The sequence below is a fragment of the Microtus ochrogaster genome, chromosome 17 (genome assembly GCF_000317375.1).
Source record: "Microtus ochrogaster isolate Prairie Vole_2 chromosome 17, MicOch1.0, whole genome shotgun sequence".
Taxonomy (NCBI): domain Eukaryota; kingdom Metazoa; phylum Chordata; class Mammalia; order Rodentia; family Cricetidae; genus Microtus; species Microtus ochrogaster.
In genome coordinates, this window is record NC_022019.1 from 21,877,335 (window position 1) to 21,893,252 (window position 15,918).

At 48.4% G+C, this 15,918-nt stretch overlaps 1 protein-coding gene across 7 annotated transcripts in view; it reads left to right on the top strand.

Annotated features, from left to right (window-relative positions):
- Positions 1-2,919: 2,919 nt before the first annotated feature.
- Tsc22d1 (TSC22 domain family member 1) overlaps positions 2,920-15,918 on the top strand; it is a 101,944-nt gene continuing 88,945 nt past the window's right edge. For 4 of the 7 annotated variants that reach the window (XR_003377701.1, XR_003377702.1, XM_013349290.2 and 1 more), the window contains exon 1: positions 2,920-6,516. Coding sequence is in view for 5 of the 7 variants with exons in the window: in XM_013349290.2 (XP_013204744.1) it covers positions 3,617-6,516 (2,900 nt within the window). In the remaining 2 variants the exon portion in view is untranslated. The remainder of the gene's footprint in view (positions 6,517-15,918) is intronic. The other 3 variants (XM_005355631.2, XM_005355632.2, XM_026783296.1) reach the window with 3 other exon arrangements.

Below are 15,918 nucleotides of genomic sequence, written 5' to 3' on the forward strand. Positions count from 1 at the left end.
GATCACAACCCAGCCCACTGCTGGATGATCAGAATGAGTTCTGCTTCTGATAGGGCCCTTTCTACAAGGTTTCCATTTTGCCAACTTTGCATAGACCGTTCATGACTTTATTTTACTTTTTAGTGCTATTATCAAAACAACAGTAGGTGTTACAAAAGCCAAGGGGTGACAAACTGCCCTTTGCCATTTAAGGCTTTGGCTTGAGGCAACGTTTTGAGATACCAGGGACATTTTCTTCCTCACTACCGCCCAAAGAAACAGCTTTCTGTCATTCTACGTCCTCTTGCAGTTTCAAGCCATTAGGACAGCTTCTATTTTCTATTAAAAAAAATTGCTGAGAAAGCATGCCCAGTATGTACTTCAGAAACTGGTGAGTCACTTGCACCAAAAGCCGCTGGGGATTATGTCCACGAACACAGGTGACATCCAAATAGGGCGCTACAAATGATTTTCTTTGTTTACAGACTCAATCTCCCTATGTAGCTCAGGCTGCCCTGGGACTCAAGACCCTCCTGCCACTACCACCTCAGCACTGGCGTTACTAGTTATTTCACCACACTCAGTGCAATGATTATTTCTGTATTTTAATACTCCGATGGCCTCAGCTGTCTGAAAATACAAGTACTCACATACTAATTAGAAGACACAAACCCAGTCTCTTCCCCCATCCCCCCAATTACCTATCAGGGTCTATTACTTTCAGAATTTGTGAGCACATACTTTGTACTTAGCCCAGAGCCCTTTACATTAGCAAGTAGGCGTGCTGGTGAGGGCTTGTAATTACAGCTCTTAGGAAACCGCGGCAGGGGTACGAGGGGTTTAAGGTCACCTTCGGCTTCAGGAGACCCAGTCTCACTTAGAAAGAAAAAAGTAGTAACAATGTGAATCTTAGGTGACATTCAGGATTTTCGTCTATAGACTGAGGGGTGCCAAGCTCAAAGAAAACCGAAGGTAACAGGGTTTTTTTTGTTTTTTGTTTTGGTGTTAACCTCCCAATATTAGATGGGTAATTTCCTGACTCGGGGGTCTATCTTGCAAACAATCTGTATCCCCTCACCTAAGTTAAAACAGAAACAAACCGGTTCTCAAACGACTCTTTTCACATTTACTTGCTTAAAAAAAATTCTAGGTTAGAAGCAAAGCCATGTTTAGAGAGGTTTACCATGTAATACTTAACAGAAGACTGCCTCCAAGCACACCTAAACCTAACTACTTTACATTCATGAAACGTAGTTTCAGTTTAGTGGGTTTTTTTTTGTTTGTTTTTGTTTTCTTTTAAAGAGGGAATTTCAGCTGGTCCTTCCCTTTTCTAATCCTAAAAGGCATTCTTCACTAAATTCCAGCAAGACCTCGCCTTTACCCCAGAGGGCCACAGTGTGGATACATAAAGGCGATGAATGGCTGGAGGGAAGCTCCACCTGTTGGTTAGCTGGCTGGCCCAGCAGGCTGGCTTCTTCCCTCCAGGTTCCGAGGGACAGAAAGGACCACTCCCTCAGGAGCGAGCCTTCCCCTGAAGGGGCTCGGGCGGATCCTGGTCAAGAACCGCAACCTCAGCTAACAGCCTCGCCCCTCCGGTCCGTCGAAGGGCGAGGGTCCCTGCGGTAGCCACCACCGCTCTGCACAAAAGGTACCACTGGCTTGGGGTGGGCTGGGGGAGTCAGTCCTGGGGGATCCGCAGCCCGGGCATCCCCGGAAGAGGCGAGGGCGGTGCGGGTCGAGGGGGGAGCCCAGGTGCGGCAGGGAAGAGGAGATGGAGGAGGAGGAGGAGGAATCTGCCACACGCCGGGGAAGAAAGCCTGACTCATGTGGCAGCAGCGGAGGGCTCCTGGGAGCTGCAACTCGTGATGCTGTTGCTGAGGAGAAAAACCTCATTAGCCATTCTGCAGGCCGGGGGGATACCGCCACGGGGCGCGCACGCCCGAGACCTAGCGCTCCTCACCCGCCTCGCTCGCTCGTTCCCTTGCTCGCTCGCCCGGGTCGCGTGGGAGCCAGCAGCGGACACGCCTAACCCGCGCGCGCGCGCCGCGTGGCCCCCTGCGCCCCACCCCGGACTCTCCACGCGACCCGGATTCGCTCGCGCGCGCGGCCGCGTGCCCCACCCCCACCGCCTTCAGGCGTCGGCGGCTCCGCCTGCCTTCGGCAATTTCCGTCAGAGCCCCAGTCGGGAGCTCGGCGGGGCCCGAAGACAGGCCGCCTCTCCCTAGTCAGACCCGGCTTTATGTCTGCAGCGCCGGCGCGCAGGCGCAGACGCCATCTTCCCTCCTCTCCTCCGCGACCCCTCCCCCCGCCGCCTTCTCCTCCTCCTCCTTCTCGGTCGGCGCTCGCTCGACCCTCCTCCTTTTGCGTTGGGGCGCTGGTCCCTCCTCTCTTGGTGCCGCGAGAGACGGGGGATACTGAGCAGCTCGGGAAGAGCACTAGTAACAACCACCACAGCCCCCTCCTCGCCCGGCGCCCTCCCACTCCCCCGCCCCGCGCCGCCACCGACCAACCCCACCTCCCATTTCTTTGAACGGCGTCGGCTGCAGTCGCTGCACCAGCCCCGTCTGGCCGCCGCCGCCACCGCGAAAGGAGCTGCCACCGCCACCGCCGCCGCCGCCGCCGCCCGCGGCCCCCTCCCTCCCTTCCTCCCTCCCGGCCGCGGGAGCAGCGCGGTGCCGAGGCAGCCGGCGGGCTGAGAAGAGGACGCGAGCTCGCCCCTCGGCTTCCGCGCACGTCCCCGTAGCCCGCCGGAGCGGCCCGGGCGCCAGCGCCCTCTTCCTCCCCGAGGACGTGTGCCGAGCCGAGCGCCTGCCCCGAGGGAGGAAAATGCTCGGGCTCCATGGCTGCCAGTGATGGAGCGGTCCCTGGGCTCCCGCTGCCGCCGCATCCCGTTCCCAACTCCCGCCCTGCGCCCACCCGGCACCGCACGGCCACCCCCGCCGCCGCCGCCGCCTCCTCCTCCCCGCTCGCAGCCGCGCCGCCCGAGTCCCAGCCGCGGCCAGTCTTTGCTCCCGGAGCAGCCGTCGCGAGCCCAGGGGGTTTGAGAGGGGCCGCGGGCCGCGGGGGGAGGCCCGAGTGGGGCCGGCCGTGCCGGCAGGGGAGGTTGGAGCGACGCTGAGCTTGGGGCTCGCCGCCGGCCGCGGCGCCGGGGGTGGCTAGGGCCGGCCGACCGCTCGCTCCGCGCTACCTCTGTGCAGGGCGAGCGGCGAGGCTTTGCAGTGGCCGCCGCCGCGGGAGGAGGGGGCTGAGCTGGCTCCGGAGTTGGCCAAAGAAGGTGGGCATTTCTCGCTTCTCCTCGCCTCCCCCGCCCCCTCCTGGGTTCCCCTCCCTCCTTCCTCCCGCCCCGCACCCCACGTGAAGCGGAATATAAAGGGGGGTGTGTGACTGGAGGGGAAATTGAATGGCGAAGGACTGAAGGGGTCCCCCTTCGGTTCCCCAGCCACCTGGTTCACCCGGTTCATCCTCCCTTCCCGAAGCTAGCCCTCGAAGGCAGCAGCCGGCGCCTTCGGCCGAGGTGGAGGAGGAATCGCGTCGGGCGGAGCTTCAGGTCCTGTTCTCCTCTCTGGCTTCTCCATACAAAGATTACGGTGCAGAAGGAAATTGCACTCGCCTCCTCCGCCCCCCGGTACCCAGCACAATGCACCAGCCGCCGGAGTCCACGGCCGCGGCCGCCGCCGCAGACATTAGTACTAGGAAGATGGCGCACCCGGCGATGTTCCCTCGAAGGGGCAGCAGTGGCGGCGGCGCCTCTGCGCTCAGTGCAGCAGGTACCGTCGTCAGTGGTGCTGCTCCATCTTCTGAGGATTTTCCTCCTCCTTCGCTGCTCCAGCCGCCGCCTCCTGCTGCATCTTCCACGCAGGGACCTCAGCCTCCGCCTCCACAAAGCCTGAACCTCCTCTCTCAGGCTCCGCTGCAGGCACAGCCTCTTGCGCCGGGCGGAACTCAGATGAAAAAGAAAAGTGGCTTCCAGATAACTAGCGTTACTCCGGCTCAGATCTCTGCCAGCATCAGCTCGAACAACAGCATAGCGGAGGACACCGAGAGCTACGACGATCTGGACGAGTCTCACACGGAGGACCTGTCTTCTTCCGAGATCCTTGACGTGTCTCTTTCCAGGGCCACTGACTTGGGCGAGCCTGAACGCAGCTCCTCGGAAGAGACTCTGAATAACTTCCAGGAAGCCGAAACACCTGGGGCAGTCTCTCCTAACCAGCCGCCCCTTCCTCAGCCTCATTTGCCTCACCTCCCACCACAGAACGTTGTGATCAATGGGAACGCTCATCCCCACCACCTCCATCACCACCATCACCTTCATCACGGGCACCACCTTCACCATGGACACCACCATTCGTCCCATGCTGCTGTGGCCACTCCGTCCATTCCTGGAGGGCCACCCTCGAGCCCAGTGTCCCGAAAACTCCCTACAACTGGAAGTTCTGATGGCGCTGTGCCTGTTGCCCCTGCTTCTGCTGTATCATCCAGCGGCTTACCTGCGTCCGGGATGCCGAACCTCCGTGCTCCAAGTACTGCAGGCAGCATAGGTATAAATTCTGTGCCTGGCACGCATGCGACGACTAATGTTAGCGTTGCTGCTGCTGCGGGTAGTTTCAGTCCTCACGTGACAAGCGGTGTGCATGGTAATGCTAATATAAGTACAAGCAATATTCCTAGTGCTGCTAGTAGTGTAGGGCCTGGAGTTAGCAGTGGTGTTAATGTGAGTGCCCTGAGTGGCATGGGCAATGGTACTGTCTCTTCCTCTCCTGTTGCTAACAGTGTCCTTAATGCAGCTGCAGGTATCACTGCGGGAGTGGTTTCAAGTCAGCAGCAGCAGCAACCAACAGTTAACACGTCAAGGTTCAGAGTTGTGAAGCTAGACTCTACTTCTGAACCCTTTAAAAAAGGTAGATGGACTTGCACCGAGTTCTATGAAAAAGAGAATGCCCTGCCGGCCGCAGAAGGCGTGGCCATAAATAAAGCGGTGGAGAGCGTGAAGCAAACCCCCGCGGAAGTGTCTTCGGAGAGGGAGAGCACTAGTGGGAGTTCTGTGAGCAGTAGTGTCAGCACACTGAGCCACTACACGGACAGTGTGGGAAGTGGCGAGATGGGGGCCCCTGCTGTGGTGGCGCAGCAGCCGCAGGCGCCACCACCGCCACCGCCACTTCTTCCAGGTGTGGCCCTCCAGCAGATGGATTTCAGTAGCCCCGGGCCACAGAGTATTGCAGCAGCTAGTATACCGCAGAGTATTTCTCAGCCACAGATGTCACAAGTTCAATTACAGCCTCAAGAATTGAGCTTTCAGCAGAAGCCGGGTCTTCAGCCTGTACCTCTGCAAGCCGCTAGGAGCGCAGCCGCCGGTATCCAGCCTTCGTCTGTGAACGTGGTCGGTGTACCAGCAGCTGGAGGTCAGCAGCCCTCCGTTTCCAGCTTGGCTCAACCCCAACTGCCGTACCCACAGACAGCTCCTCCAGTGCAAACTCCTCTTCCAGGGCTGCCACCCCAACAGTTACCGTATGGGCAACAGCAACCAATGGTTTCTACACAGCTAGCTCCAGGCCATGGCCAGTCGATGACTCAAAACCCTTCGTCAGAATACGTACAGCAGCAGCCAATTCTTCAAGCAGCGATGCCCTCTGGACAGGCCAGTTCCGCAGGATCGGGAGCAGGACCGTCCCTGATTCCTGTGGCCCAGCCACAGGGGATCCAGCTGCCAGTGCAGCCCACAGCAGTACAAGCACAACCTGCAGGGGCATCTGGGCAGCCCATTGGCCAGGCTCAAACAGCAGTGTCTGCTGTCCCAGCTGGCAGTCAAATTGCAAATCTTGGTCACCAGGCCAACATGCCCACTGCAGCACAGCAGCCATCCACCCAAGTTACACCTTCAGTTATCCAGCAAGGTGCTCCTCCATCTTCACAAGTAGTCCTACCTGCTCCGACTGGGATCATTCATCAGGGAGTTCAAACTAGTGCTTCAGGCCTTCCTCCACAACTGGTTATCGCACCCCAGAGTACCTTGATAACTGTGCCTCCCCAGCCACAGGGAGCAGAAACTGTGGCCCCAGGAGTTGTTACCCAGCAGATGCCCGCAGGTAGCCCTTTGCCCTCCGCTAGTAGTATTTCTGTTCCAAGTCAGGTTAGTTCAGCTGCTCCTTCTGGAATGCCTTCCGCCCCGACAAACTTAGTTCCACCACAGAATATAGCACAACCCCCGGCTACCCAAAATGGCAATTTGGTTCAAAGTGTTAGTCAATCCCCCTTGATAGCCACTAACATAAATTTGCCTCTGGCACAGCAGATACCACTAAGTTCTACACAGTTCTCTACACAATCATTAGCTCAGGCAATTGGAAGCCAAATGGAAGATGCCAGGCGCCCAGCGGAGCCCTCCGTAGTCGGCTTACCTCAGACTCTCAGTGGTGACAGTGGGGGAATGTCAGCAGTTTCAGATGGGAGTAGCAGCAGCCTAGCAGCCTCTGCTTCTCTCTTCCCGTTGAAGGTGCTACCGCTGACAACACCCCTGGTGGATGGCGAAGACGAGAGGTAAGATCACGGGCTACTGCAGAACCGTGCAGTTCAGAGTCAATCTCTCTAGTGGCAGTGTGCGGGTACCGTTAGTCTAAAGCATCAGACCTTTGCATTTGTATGGGAAAAAGTGCATATGCATGGTAAGTTCTCTAGAGTCAGTGTTAAGGAACGGCTTCAGAGTAGGTGGGGAGTAGGGTAGATTATGAAAATAGTGTTCACGACAGCTACAGTGTGTATCTTACAGATAGGCTTGGCTGTCAGGTAGATTTTATTGTTCATAAAATGCTTTTGAAAAGATAATTTATGAAAAGCAGCCTACATTTTGTTACTCCACGAAAGCGTTAAGCACTTCTCTTGAGCTCCTAAAATCTTTATGATCATTTTTTTTGCCGGGTGTTGTGGTTCCCACGTTTGTTCCTGCCCTACAGCCCTTTTCTGTTCTGGGATGTTTGATCTAAGGCTGTTAAAGATCCTGTTACCTGCTTGTCCTCCCAAGGCACTGTGGGAAAGATGACCTAATCTGGGTGATATAGGTTGCCCTCATGCTGTTAGTAACCAGCTCTTATAAACTTAATGTAACGGTTACTTTATTTGAACAAAAGAGCAATCCAAGTCCAACAGCGTGTATTTCAAGGGCAAGATACCTGGATTTATGCTTGGTAGTGAGGAATGCTGTAGAGTTTTTCTTTTGCTAGGGAGATGAAGGTGGTAGCCATTTTAAGGAGTGAAATCAGTCTTAAAGGGCTGATTTTAACAGGCTAATCTGTCCCACCTGTTTGTACTCTCGCCAAAATACAGAAAGTCTAAAAGTTAGTCAGTGCTAAGCCAGCATTTTCTTTTCCATTTATATTGGCAATAATATGCTGATCACACCTAGTGAATGAGGCTGGCTAGAAAAACTGTTTCTACATTGCTTTAAGATTAAGGGTTGTTTGTTTTGTTATTTAGAGGAATGTTCTTTTTGCAAGTTTGCCAGTATTTACAGCGATCAGAAGTATAGGAGTTGTAAAAAGACTTCTTTTTCACTGGAGTTTTGAAAAAGCATTAAGATACTTAAGTATTTTAGTATCTCTTGGAGATTTTTGACATTTTCATTATTCCAATTGAAGTGTTTATATGTGTATTTGTGGATTCATTTTGGAAAAACTGAGAATATTGCAAAAGAATTTTATAAAAGGAAAAAAGGCCAATTGTGTCAGTGAAATTTTCATGATTTTTTTTCCCCATGAGTTTAAAAGATAAAAGGTTGTGATATTGAAACATGCGAAAATACTTTTTCAGGGTTTTTGTTTTTCTGATAGTCATATATTTAAATTTTGTTACTAACAGTAGTTCTTAATCATTGTACAAAACTACCTCACAAGATGGATTTCTAAGAGGTAGTTTTCTGTAATAGTCCAATTACAATTATTGTTCAGCTTTTAATTTTGTCTTTATCATTCTGATCCTCAACCGTACTTTCAATTTAAGGAATTATTTACCCTGATTTTTGTTTCCTAAGTCAAAAGGGTAGGAACGGAGTGAAGTTCTGTTAAAATAATGTACAGTGTAGATGCTGACTTAAAAAGAGTGAAAGACAGGTGCCAGAAATGAAAACCGCACACTGATTACCAACCCGAGAAGGTTTTCGTAATTACTGTTTGTGGGCTCCTGGGAGGACTTTCTTTGTTTCCCTCCTCTCAGTGGGGAGGATGGCAGGCCTTTGAAAGGCTGGCTGTCACACAGTTAAGTCGGGTGCTGCCTGCACACTAGCTCAGAGTAGAGTCATCCCAGGTGGCTATGCTACAGAGCCATTTTCCTTATAGACAGACTAACTGAGATAAAGGTAGACCAGGCTCCTGTGATGGAGAGGTATGTTCTGGGAAAGCACAAGAATGAATATAAAATTTCTCTCCATTATTATCATAAGTTATCTTCAGATGGCATTTGAACTTTATCCCACAAACTTGTGTTAATTGACGTCACTGTTGAGTCATCAAAACCGGACACACTTTTTTCCAGGTCTTCAGTTTCACTGAGGTCTGAGTCTGCTACTAAAGCACATGCAAGACCAATCAGTGAGGTCTGTTTTAATTGTGTTTTATTGCAGGGTTTTTGAGGTTTTTTTTTAAATCTCAATGTAGTTTGGTTTAGAAAAAAATGTTGAAATTTGCCTTGGGAGATAATTGGGATACCTATGAGAGAAAAGAGGGAATAAATATCACCGTTTACCTTTCTTCATGCCAGCCTCTGTGTCCTTGCATCTTCCAGGCTTTTCACCATCCATCTCCTGGAAGAAAGGGTTGTGTCCTCATTTAAGTTTGTGACGCAGGAAGTATATGTTAGCATAACATTTTTGGTGGCAGAAGAGAGATCACCCTTGCATATATATTGCGATGTACTGTCGCTCTTTAGATCTAAATGCCTACTTAGTACTCGGGGAGAGTGCGTTCTCTTGCCCTCTTGTCATCTGTAAAGCAGAGAGACGATAAACATTACATATAAATAAACATAAAAATAAGGACCGAGGTATTAAGTTTATATGACTTCCTTTTTTATAGATCATTTTTATTATAAAGATCTCAATGTCTTGGCCTTTAATGTGAACTTAACCTTTACAGGAATGGGGACATACAATTACTTTATTATAATGTTTTGTGCTTGTTATCAAAGTATTATGTGAATTTCTATTCTCTTGTTTTTAGGCAAAGCTCAGATGTTCCCTCTGATGAAAGATTTTTCTTCCCCAGGGGGTGTTTCCTTAGCACGTCTTACTGTCCCTCTATTTAAGTACTGTATATTTGGTGATAATTATGTTTACCAGTCTTTCCCACAAGGGAAGGAACTAAATATATTTTTTAACAAACTTTGTGAGCAGATCCTTTTCTGTTTTCCTATCATGACAGTTCATCCTGTCATCTTAAGCACACAGAAATGCAGGTGCTAAAATTTCTGTAACAAATGGAAATAGCAATATGACTTGGTTAGCTTCCTGCTCCTTAAGGTGACATGGCATTAACCTTCTAAAGAGTGTCTGCTTTGCAGTAAGTTCTCAAGTATCATATGTTTTTGCTTTCATGTTTATTTTTGTGTGTTGCATGTGTGCATGTGAATATGGACATCAGAGGTCAGTTTCAGGTGTCTTCCTCAGTTGTGCCCACCTTATTTTTTGAGACAGGATCTCACTGAATTGGAGCTCACTCTATTGGCTGGACTGGATAGCCAGTGAGCTTCAGGGATGCACCTGACTCCGCTTCTGTGCCTCTGCATCAGGCTTTTATGTGGGTTCTGGGGTCCAGACTCCGATTTGCGTGCTATGTATGCATAGCAAGTCATCTCCAGCCTGGAATTGAGTGTTTTGCAAAAGAAGGAACAATACTTGTCTTATCTACTGAGAATGGTAGGATGCATGGGTTAAAATAATGCAAAATACTTTTAAATGCAAATGTCTTTTAAAAGGTTTTTGTTTTGAGACAGGTCTCTCTCTGTAGCCCTGGCTGGCCTTGAACTCAGAGACCTCATCTGCTTCTGCCTTCCGAGTGCTGGGGCTAGAGGTGTGCGCCATCACACCCGACTTGAAATATTTATTTTTTTACATGCACAACTTAAAGAATCAAAGTCTGTACTTGCTGCCTTCTTCCTTCCCAGGTTTTCTTTCTAGAATCCCTCTAATCTCTTGTAGATGATTCCTCTTTGACAAGCCAGTCTTTCTACTAGACAGGCAACAGGAGCAACTCTCAGCTTCTCTTTTCTCTGTCCTCAGCTCCTTTCATGTGACTTTGGGCTTTTTAATTTGCTTTTGCCTCAGTTTCCTCATTTGAAAACAGTGAAGGCAATAGCGTTTCTCACAGCATTGTTACGTGAATTAAATAAACTTAGAAAACTCTCAGAACTTAACTCACTGTGCTCCTAAGAGTTTATAATAATAAAACAGTCCTCCCTTGGTTTTTGCTTGTGTTTTTAAATTCCTTGGATGAAATGGATCTGCCCTGCTGGTTGCCCTTGTTCCGATATTCCTTTCTCCCAGTAGTTATATCACTCTTGAATATTCATAAGTCTTGTAAGAGTATGCCTTCTGTCCACCCACAGTACCGTGTCCTGTGGCTGCCTTGCTCCTCTCCTTGTCCCTGGCTATTTAGTATATTGAAAGGGGTGGGTCAGCCCCTCTCCTCCCCTGAATTCCTTTATCAGCTCTGTGTCTTTTCTCCAGGTTAACTGTCCCAGTCCGGTCCCCACCTTGATAGAGTCCTTCCTCAACTCTGGTGATTTCGAGAGAGCCCCTTAGAACTTTGGGCTTCTTGCCCATCACGCCCTGTATTTAGGTTCCTCTTCATTATCACTAATGTTCTGTATCACCCGCCTCTTCATCAACCTCAGGGTATTCATTAGTTACTAAGATTAATTTTCGAGGAAGCCTAGTATCACTCCGGCCTCTCTTCTGGACCGTCGCCTGGGCTTCCACTCATCTGTTACTCTAGGATTCCCTTTGTAATTTTCCCTAGTGGTCCGTCTTCGTTTTCTACCGCCAGTGTTGACTTCATTCTTGATTTACTTGCTATTTTTAAATGGTGTCAGCTTACCTTGCACTCAGTTGATTCTTTGTTTAGGTAAAGGCTACCAGGTTGTAAAAATCGTTCTCTTGCAACTCTGCCACCACTTGGTAGCTTCTGTATTGCTTTTGAGGATTCTGTAGCCACATTGGTTTCTCAAGCCGATTTGTGTTTGCTTTCTTTCTCTCTCCTCATTTTTAAAATCTATGAAAGCTTTTAAGTTGCTTCCATTGTTTTAAATTTTACACGGATTGCACGCCTGCGTGTGGTTTGGGGAGGATGGGGGGTGGAACCTGCTTTTACTCAAGCTTTTGATGGGTATTGTTTCTGCCTGGAAAGTTTGTGATGCTGAGACTGAACCCAGGCCTCATATAGCCTTGGCAAACACTCTGCCAAAGAGCTCCTCCTCAAACGTACCTGCATCACGGGCCTCCTTGACTGACTGATCTTCTGACTTCCTTCGTTTTCATCTCTTTCTCTTTGCTCTGTTTCTATTGAATTTTTTCTTGTAATTTCTAAGAGCTTTTTTTTTTTTTTTGCTGGTCTTTCCTTCTTGTTAGCTGTGTATTGCCCTAGTTTAGCAATAGTGGAATGGTGGTGCTTTCTCTTAGCGCTGCGAGCACATTAGATTTGGTTGTCTTATGAGACAGGGTTGCTCTCTGTAGTCCAGGCTGGCCTTGAACTTGCCATCCTCCAGCTCTAATAGTATGTTTTTCATGGGTAGCTTGAGCAGTTTTCTTTCTGTGCACTCTGTTTTCTCCAGGTCCTGCTTCCTTTCTTGCCTTGATCCTTTCTCTTTCACGTTCTATTCCTTTACGTAGTTGGCAGCTGTACGGTAGAGTAAGGGGTGGAAATACTGGTTACAGATTCTCAGTCAAGCTTCTTAGCCATTGGTCTCCCTGGATGGTAACCTGACTGGGCTGGTTGTCTTTGTATTGCCCTTTAGTTGAGTTAGCTCCCTGTCAGGAGGGTCTTCTGTGATTAGACGGAAAGGCTTGTCAGCAAGGGCTCCAGGAAGGGAGAGGGAAGTGAGGAACGAGAAGTCTTGCAAGTCTTGGGCTCCCCGGAGCTCATCTTCCTTCAGCTGTGTTTCTGTTCTCCCTCTCGCCCTCCTCAGACTGCAGGTTTGGGCTGGCTGGTCTTGGGTGAGGAGCAGGCCTGGAGAACTGGTGAAGCCTGTCCTCTTCAGTCCTGGGCCTTTGGGGCCTTGCGAAGTTTAAATTGGGCTTGCTCTTGGCTTTCTCTGCTGTTTGCCAAGTCATTTGTCACTCAACATCTGCTCTCTAGCTTCCAGATTTGTGCTACTGTTGTCTTTTCATGGCTTACGTCTTTATACCTTTCCTTTTATTTATACGAGATAGGGCCTTAAAATTTTATTTTGATAGCAAAAGAGTAGATGTGATTTCTTGTTTAGAAATCTAACTTTAAAACATGAAACTGAAAAGACCTGGTCTTGGAGCTTCCTTCAGAGTCCTGTGCTGGGTTTAATCGTCACTGTCAAGACTGGACAGCCTAGTAGAATACTGCTTGCTGTTTTGTGTAGCAGACACTAGCCTGCGGCAATTCTCCTGCCTCAGCCTTCCAAATGCTGGGATTCCTGGTTAGGCCTACCACACGTGGCTTCAACGTATCTTTTAACGTCTCTTTAAAAGGAAGGTACAGGAGAAGGAAAAAGAACTAAAGCTTCTTTACCCACTTGTAATGGTTTATGATCTCACATACAGAAATGCCTTTTCTTGCCAACACTTCTTCCTTTCCAGTCAGCTTGACCAGAAAGCTGTCTTAGACTCCTTCCGCTGGCTGACCGAGCTTCCTCCTCAAGCACTCTGGCTATCTGTGACCGAGCTTCCTCCTCAAGCGCTCTGGCTATCTGTGACCGAGCTTCCTCCTCAAGCGCTCTGGCTATCTGTGCCGCCCTCCTTTGTTTTTTGTTCTTCTGTTTTGTTTTGTTTCCTACTTTTCTGGTCGTTCTGTGCTGGTCTCTTTGAGATCGTTCTCTGCCAGACTGTCAGTGGCAGCTTTCCTAGCATTCCCCGTTCTCACTGGCTTCTTGGCCTCAAGCTTGAGAGAGACAGTTGTCCTGCCTCAGCCTCCCAAGTGCTGTCATCACAGGCCTGAGCTACTGTGCCGGCTACAGCTTTCTGTCTGCCAAGGCCCTCAGATTGTCCTCTGACACCAAGATTCACGTTCTCTGTACGTCTTCTTCCTCACCGAATTTTACATCCCGAATGTAGCATTCTTCTTTATCTCCCATCCTTTCTCTGCGGGCACAATTCTAGTCTAAGATAAAACAGCTTTGACTTAAAAAGTGTGGTGTGCGGTAGCTTTCTCCCTGGGTCTTCTGCACACTGCCTGCCTTTCCCTGGTACTCTGTGATAGTCTTAACGTGGGAGTCTTTTATGTAACTCACCTGCCCAGATCCCCTTAAAGCCATTTGCTGTAAGGCAATTCCTTCATCTCAGCTCGTTCCTGGCCTCCTATCAGACTCCCATTCCCCTAGGAAAGGTTTCTTTTGGCTCCTGGTTTCAGAAGATTCTGTCCTTGGTTGTTTGGCCTCATGCGCTCGGTGGTGGGAGCATGTGGCAAGGGCTTGCTGTTCTTGGCAGACAAGAAACAGATAAAAGGGAAAAGTAAATTCTCTCTTCTTTTAGTGCTGGGCAGAGAGCCTAAAGCCTCAAGCATGTCAGGCCAGGACTCTGCCACTGAGCCAGGTCCCCAGGCTTCCACCCACTCCCCTCCTTTCTGAAGTCCTGATGACATTGATGACCTTCCAGAAACTGTCACCTGCCATCCATTCTACCTCTGGGCATTTGCACCTTGTTCTTGAACATAAACATGCCCACAGTCACCTCCCTAACCCTTCCTTAAACTTTAATTGTCAAATTTTTTTTCTTCTTGTTTTGAGACATGGTCTTGCTATGTAGCCTAGGCCAACCTTGAACTAGCTACATAGCCCAACGTGGCCTTGAATTTTCGGTCCTCCTGCGTCAGCCCCTGGAATCCTGGGATTACAGGTATGTACCACTACACCTGGCTAAAGTGCTCCCATTTTGAGAGGCCTCTGGCATACCGGTTTAAATTTAGGTCGTTTGCTAAAACTGATTGAAAGCATCTTGTTGTTGTGTTTATAATGCTTGCTACAGTTTATTAGTTTTGTGATTATGTGATAAAACATAATAATATTTGGGATTTACTAAGTATCTAAACCTATTTCAGTGTTTATAGAAATGGTAAAAGTTTGTTCAATGAAGAAAATTTGTTATTAATTGTGACATAAGAGCGGACAAGTGAAATGTATCCTTTTAGAAAATAGAATTTCAGTTCTTTATAGGTTATCATGACATCAGTTTCTCCCTTAATGGATATATGATTGACACTTGGTTTACTTTTGGCTGCTTGGGAGTTGGCTGTTCTCTAAACAAGCCTTTTGTTTTATCATGTATTCACTTAAGATTATGCCATTAAGAATTCTTAGATCTTACTTCCTAATTGGAATTATCAGTATTTTTTTTTCCTGCTTTTGACCAGAATAGTATTTTCCATAAAAGCAATTCTAAAATACCTAGGTATTATCTTGGAAATCTTTTGGTTCAACCTCAGCTGTTCAAAACAGGCTTTGAGCTTATAGACCGCCACTCACTCTGTTGGGTTTTTTTCCTGCTAACCAGTTTATTGACTGTTTGTTTACAATTTCTGTGACCTGTATTAGTTGTGGTCATTATCAGCTGCCTGTTATCCAAAATAGGAAAGCAGGGATAATAATACTAACAATAGCACCACCAGAAAGGAAAGAAACATGATGTAACGGAGTGGTCACCATCATCTCTGGGATCCTACAGTGGTCAACGTGGTTGCCTGTCCTAGAGCCGTTTTGTGTTGACTGGGGAGACTTACTGTCACTTGGTTTCATACAGGACTCATGGTGCATGGCATGGCTTTGCTCATCCATGGAGCCACAGAGCAGAGGAACTCAGAGCATTATGTGGTTAAGATAGATGAAGCAATGACTTGCTTTCTTCCCAAGGCTTTTAGATTGTTTTTGCAGTAACATCTGACTGCTTAGTTGGGGAATTCTTGATATCCTATTACATTCCTGAGGATTCTTTGATGAGTGACTTACAAATTCAAGTTGTTCATTGTTGGTAAGACTTAATTCTCTTATAACTTGTTCAGGTTATTCAATTATTACCCTTTTTGCTGTTTTCTTTCCTATTGTGTATATACATACTACAGAGTATTGCCTAGTTAGGAGTGCTTTGAAAGTGTGCATATACAGTTGGAATGATATTTGCCATTAAAATCACCATGAGGTCATGTTGTATCTTAGTGCTGATAGTAATAAGGTTACTTTTCATATGCTTTTTAATTTGCTTTTGACTAAATCTAACTTTGAATTAGATAACGCTCTCTGAGGCTTGCTCCTGTCTTGTAGGTGGTAGTTTTTCTCTGATCATTCTTCATGAAGAAGTGACAGGTTCACTTGTCCAGTCTAAAATGAGACATCACAGTTCTGTGTGGTGGGTGTCGCTAGCACGGTCAGTGATGTCCTTGGCAGTGTCTGAGTAGAGTACTTGAGAATCAGCTCAGCTGCTCCAAGTGGTTCTGAGCATAGACCAAGCTTCTGGATTGAGTCATTATCCTCATTTACAAGTGAAGAAACTGAGGACAGAGACTGGGCTCTTTATTCAAGGTCACCTACCTGTTAGGTGGGGTTTGGGATCAAAATAGGAAATTCTGGTTTCAGAGTTTGGACTTTGGCTTGACTACCGCAGAAAAACTGACAGAAACAGTTGAGGGGTTGCTGGTGAGTAGGGCTGAGGCTTCTCAGTTCAGATCCCCACTGGGTTCTAGGAACCCTCTCATGCCTTAAGACTGTGTTCCATGGTCA